Raw genomic sequence first — 6,150 nt, forward strand, 5'->3', positions numbered from 1 at the left:
TATCTGCAATGTTATCCTTCTCAAAATGTGTATTCTGAGTGCTAGACAAATAGCTGCTGGGTGATAAGTGCAAGTGAAGGTATAGATGAAGAAGGGGGTTATATGAAATTTACCCTTATTTGAAATTACAAAACTTGGTCTTTAGGTCATAGGTAGAACAATAAAGAACCCAAACTTACTTAACTTTACGAAACAGTAGATTTGAATGTTTGATGAATGGTCCTTTGTTCTGCTTAATGAATTCTCTGCAACCTATATTTTGCAGGAAGGTCCTTGTCTTAAAAGTAAGGGAAGAGCTAGTGATGCAACTCGAATTGCAGTATTAACATGGAGGTCTTTGGTAATTATGTCAAGGGAATGGAAATACTTCTGGATCCGGCTTGTTCTGTATATGCTTCTCACGCTTTCTGTTGGTACTATATTTTCAAACGTTGGCCACACTCTGTCATCAGTAATGGTAAGTCCACCAAAGTTTCTTGACTTATTATGGAAAAATACTTATACTTTTCTGTACTTGTGATACATCATAATTTGCATCTTTTGATTTTCAACTACATTCAGCCAATGAAGTAACTTCCTATTTTGAATTTATTTGTTGGGTAAGTTTTACAAACCCCCCTGAACTTTCAGGAGTTCCCCACTGAACTTTCCTACCAAATACCCCCTGAGCTTTGGGATATCTGACAACACCCCCCCCCACCAAAAAAAAAACCAAGTTTTTTTTCTTAAAAAACCCCTAATGATGGATCAACAAACACTAATTTCCTACGCAATCAAAATGACAACCTGTGACGCCATTAACACCGTTTGGGGGCTACATCGGAAATATTTGAATGTCTATGGTGGTTTTGTGAGACACCCAAAAGTTTAGGGGGTTTTCTATGAGACCCCCAAGCTTTAGGGGGTTTTGTGAACTTTGCCCTTATCTTTTTTAGAACCTAGCATGGTCGAACTGGAGATCGCATCTCTTGCATGTACAATGTATCTCAATGATAAATTTGCTGGATATACATTTTTAATCCGCCATTCATCAGTTTTAGCTTTTGCATAAAGGGATTATCTAACTTGGTACAAGTGCATAAATCCTTGAGAGGCTAAGATAAATGTATACAAGTTTCGTGATGATCTTATTTTTCAAATAACCGCAGGTAAGAGTTTCAGCCATCTTTGTCTTTGTATCATTTATCTTATTGCTCAGCATTGCCGGGTTGCCTGCTCATATAAAAGAACTCAAGGTACTTACTCTATCCCTCATCTTTTAATAGTAATTTTAAGATAACTTCCTTTCGCAAAGGTTTATTTTTAACTAACATTGTCTATGTAGCATCTATTATCATTATTTTCATTCTGCCTTCTACATCTTATAGTCCTGTCTCCATTTCATTTTCTTCTTTTCTGAACGAAGGCTGTCCAGCCATGCCTTAATACCTATATTCTATGCATTGCTGAAAGCGTACTTGCTGAGAAAATAGTTTTTCTGCATTAAATTATTCCATATAGTTCCCAGTGCTTATCTTGGAAAGGCAAGATTGTCCCTTCAAGGTTCTCTTACTATTTTGGGACGGGCCAATTAGTGTACGATTATATATTAATATAGGTGTACATGACACCACGCTATTGGCTAAACACAACTGTTGAAGCTAAATAATCTTATATATATATATATGATTTTGATGTATAAATCTGATACAGTTAACTTATAGTATGTTAACAGAGTAGATATGGTGGTTATGGACTAAAATCATAATAAATTCCTTTAGCAATTCTTTGCTGGGAACTACTCTTTTAAAAAACGACATATACAAATGATCTCATGCTTTCAAGCCTTATCTGATTGCCGTATCATAGTTTGTTTACACCCTCTAGCCTTAGCCTCATGGTTTTTATCATGAACTAAAACAATGTGAACATGCTTGTGCATCAAAGATCAATTGTAGAAATTTTTAATGAAAGACTGTCTTTTTCAATGAGTGCAAGTTATCAGGGACAGTTTCCTTATTGCACATACTATTTCTAGAATCTGATGCATTGGTTAGCTGGCAGGAATATAATTCTGCAAAAGAAACTATTGAAATCAAAATATCATAAATTTCACATAAGATGGCCCTCATATTATATAACCCTACCTGAATCTAAATATAATCAGGAAACGAAATGCAATATATATTAATGAGAACTACCAAAATTAAGACTGGTCCATACTATAGGATCTCTGGCCCCGAACCCCGAATGATTTAGTTTTTGGTCTGGGCTTGTTGGTCCAAGCCCTTTTTACCAGTAAAAACTTGTAAGTTCCTCTTCATGGTGTTATTTCTTCAACATGGTTTAGACGGGCCACCAAGCAGATCATATATAGCATTAGAATCTGGTTACCTTCCATCGAAGCAGTCTCACGTTTTGATTTAATACAAACAAGATGCCTATGGATTAGCACTTATTTTCTGGTTTACAATTTACTTCTTGTATGAAAGTTGGACAAAAAAACAAGAGAAGGTTTTGTGCAAAGGAATCTGCTTCCATCTGTGTATTAAAATTATTGTTGGAATATAAAATTATAACTGTCAACCCTTACAATAACTTTAGAATTTTGGTGTAGTGGTAGGGACTTTAAGATTGTACTAGAGTAACCGAGGTTCAATTTCCACCAACTACGAGTTTAAAATGGATTCTAAAAAAATGATACCGCTGTGTGAGTCCATATTTTTTCCCATAAAAAGGGCTCTCAGCTGGCAAGGACATGTAAGAATATAAAATTATAATCTCAACTGTCACCTCAACTTTGGAGTTTTTGTGCACTATCAAGACATAAGGATTATAAGCCTCAACTCTCACCATAACTTTGGAGTTTTAGTTTGGAGTTTTAGTGTAGTGGAAGGGTCCTTTGACATGGTAGCCACAAATTTAAAGCAGTTTTGTATACTTAAAAATGTTCTATTTGAAGATGTTCTATTTTTTCCATAGAAATGTCTTCATTCAAGAAAAGTTCTAGCCCCACTAACAAAATGCACCCATGTTTTACTTTGTCATGTCACATATATTGATTAATTCTTTTTTGTATTATTCTGTTTGATCTGCCTTTATAAAGTTGTATTCTGAATGAAAATTAATCTATGCAGATATTTTTCCATGAGCAATCAAACCAACACTCAGGAGCAGCAGTTTTCTTGCTTGGTCATTTCCTCTCAAGCATTCCTTTCCTGTTCCTCATTTCCATAACCTCAACTTTAGTCTTCTATTTCCTGGTTGGTTTGAGGGAGGAGTTCAGCTTGTTAATGTATTTTGTTCTGAACATCTTCATGTGTTTATTAGCAAATGAAGGGCTTATGATGGTTGTTGCATATATCTGGCTCAACACCTTCTCTTCTATTATGACTATGATCCTCGTTCATGTAAGTATCCACATTCTCTTCTACAATGACTTTAGCATTTATTTTCATAATTCAAAAGAAAATACTAATATTATATCAAAATTGCTCTTGCTCTTAATTCCCAGGTTCTAATGACGCTTGTGGCAGGATATTTCAGGATCCGGTATAACCTTCCCCAACCCGTTTGGAAGTACCCATTATCTTATGTTGCATTTCACACTTACTCCATTCAGGTAGTTTTCTCCTGACTTCTATTGCGTGTACTGTAGCTTAAGTTGACTAGTACTACTAAGAAGTAGTGGAGAGACCGCTACTTTTAATTTCAGTTGTTGATGTTTAATGCTTGGTTGCAATTTGTCTTCTTGACTGTAATATAGGAATGTGTGTAGTTCATGGGGAATGGTAAGTGTTATATTTGAAACAAGCCACAACCCTTCTCAACCGATCCATTAAATAATCAATGGTTGGAATAAAAGGTAGTGTTCCATTCACTAGGTTTTGGTAGTGGTGCGGATCCAAATCCACTCAAGTACTATGCGGGGATAAAAAAAACCCTGTGATGCTCTCATTGTATAGATAATGTACATGTATTGAGCTACAGACAACATAAAACCTTGTTCAGCGAGAAAGTATCTAGTGTTCTTGGTGCGTGATGTAATAATACCCCAAATGTATATTGACCCTTGGATTATTGTACAAATCCTAACTCCACTAATTCAAGTACAAACATCAATTTGATGCACCATTAATGACACAGACTGAGACTAGTGGATACTTTCTCATGTTCTTCACATCTGATACAATTTTTGGAAATTTAATACTGCAGGGACTCTTGGAGAATGAGTACATTGGTACCTCATTTGCAGTTGGACAAGTGAGGGCTATTCCTGGAGTACAAGCTGTTCGTGGTTCTTACGACATTTCTTATTCGAGAAATGCGAAGTGGGACAATCTTCTTGTGCTATTTCTGATGGCCGGGGGGTATCATATACTCTTGTTTGTTCTGCTTCGGTTTCGTATAAGAGAAAAACTCAGCAGATGGATATTTTGTTGGCTTGGAATGTATACGGCGACCTCAAGGTGACTTTAATCTTTTGTTTTGGTTTCGTAATTCCTTTTTGTTGTACGTGTAAAAAAATTGAAAGCAGAAAACCTTCTATGAATAGCTGAATTTGGAAAGATGCAAATATTTAAACAGTGTGAGTGTTTTCTTATTTACATGAATATAGCAAGTATCACCAAAGACTAATGGTCTCTCTTCCAAAAAATTTACTTTTCTATGTACTGTTTGGTACTTCAGTTAGTTATTTGTACAATACCTTTGGAATGTTGTTACTTTTGTTTGATTACTTAGATAAGGTCAGTACATTGATACTGTAGCTGCTATTTCAAGCCCTTTGTTGTTTTGTCAAACTCATGGTAAAAACTAGATTGCTGTAGGAGCTTGCTGTAATTTCTCTGATGATCTTGCTACATGTGGAAGCATTACATCTTTAGACCAGATTTGGATTAGTTGATTCCATGTGCTGTACATTTGTAACTGCACAGTAAACTCTCAGCCAACAGTTTTCCCATTGCCAAGCTTCAAGGAAGTTCAAGTTGGTTGTGACAAAAGTATTGAGTATGCTGATAGTAAAGTTTTGCCTGTGCTATTCTTAGTTGTGCAAATAGGGAGGTGGTAGTCTTATAAGATAAAGATGATAGCTGTCTGGCATACTGCAAATGCAAGAATAATATTTATATAAATAATTGAAAAATACAGAATAAAGGCTCTATATTTTTTTTCCTCCGAGGAACCTTAGCTTAGTACCAGCTAAGTAAAAACCTTGGGGCTTGTTGCTCCCATTTCACAGTCTAGATCCATGTGACTAGCACAATCGTTGCAATGCTTAATAATTAGAAATCGGGGATAGACATGCTGTGAGCACGGATCGATGATTGGCCTTTTGAGCCTAGACCCTAGGCCCCACACTCGAGGCCACTTGGGGTGCGTGTGCATGAGGCTTTGTTGTCGATGTTGAATCGAAGGATAAAGATTTATACAAAGCTGGAAAAAAAAGGAATTCAATTATTTAACATGACACATGACACCGTTACATGCTAATAAACAGAGGCTAATCAGAAACAGACCCTGCACTTTAATCTGACGACACCATGTCAACGACTTTCCCTCTATCTCCGGTCTCCTCAACAAAACCCTTCGGCAGTGGATCGGGTTCGTTTGAGCTAACGGTATCGGGTCTAGAAACCCGCGAAAAGTTTAACATTACCATCCATAACCCCATAAGCAATCTCCTGCAACTCTTTCTTACTAGTGTGTGCGTGACTCCCAAATGAGACATGTAACACTGAGCCAAGCGGCTTTGAGTCTAACCGCTACTGGGTGCAGTCTGACTCAGTCCTCCAAAGGCTAGATGCAATCTTGGACTTCGTGAACGCTTGAGGAAAATTTGGAATCAGCTATGTACCAATGATATTTTTCTGTAAAGTTTACGGTATTCTTCTCCTCTGAAGTATTTTATGACGGTTTCAAGAAACTTACCCTTCTTTATTAAATGATGTATCACAAGATTACATGATTTTACCATAGGATTAAACTCGGGTACTCTGAGGTATAATGTAATTACATGATCTAATTACATGATCGATTGTTGAGTCTGCGTAGGGATAATCTCAAGACTACTGGTTGTGAGGTATAATATAATCACACGAGCGATTGGTAAGGGAGTCCAAACAACTAATAATTAGATTGATAAAATATATCAAAAATTTTGTAAGAATG

The 6,150-nt window shown here is 36.4% G+C and overlaps 1 protein-coding gene across 1 annotated transcript in view; it reads left to right on the top strand.

Moving 5' to 3' along the window:
• LOC109825029 (ABC transporter G family member 3) overlaps positions 1 to 4,617 on the top strand; it is a 25,015-nt gene extending 20,398 nt beyond the window's left edge. Inside the window, exons 9-13 of the mRNA XM_020391709.1 lie at positions 266 to 457; positions 1,149 to 1,235; positions 3,117 to 3,389; positions 3,494 to 3,601; positions 4,195 to 4,617. Coding sequence (XP_020247298.1) covers positions 266 to 457; positions 1,149 to 1,235; positions 3,117 to 3,389; positions 3,494 to 3,601; positions 4,195 to 4,452 — 918 coding nt within the window. The 3' untranslated portion in view covers positions 4,453 to 4,617. The remainder of the gene's footprint in view (positions 1 to 265; positions 458 to 1,148; positions 1,236 to 3,116; positions 3,390 to 3,493; positions 3,602 to 4,194) is intronic.

The sequence above is a fragment of the Asparagus officinalis genome, chromosome 10 (assembly GCF_001876935.1).
Source record: "Asparagus officinalis chromosome 10, Aspof.V1, whole genome shotgun sequence".
In the NCBI taxonomy this organism is placed as follows: Eukaryota; Viridiplantae; Streptophyta; class Magnoliopsida; order Asparagales; family Asparagaceae; genus Asparagus; species Asparagus officinalis.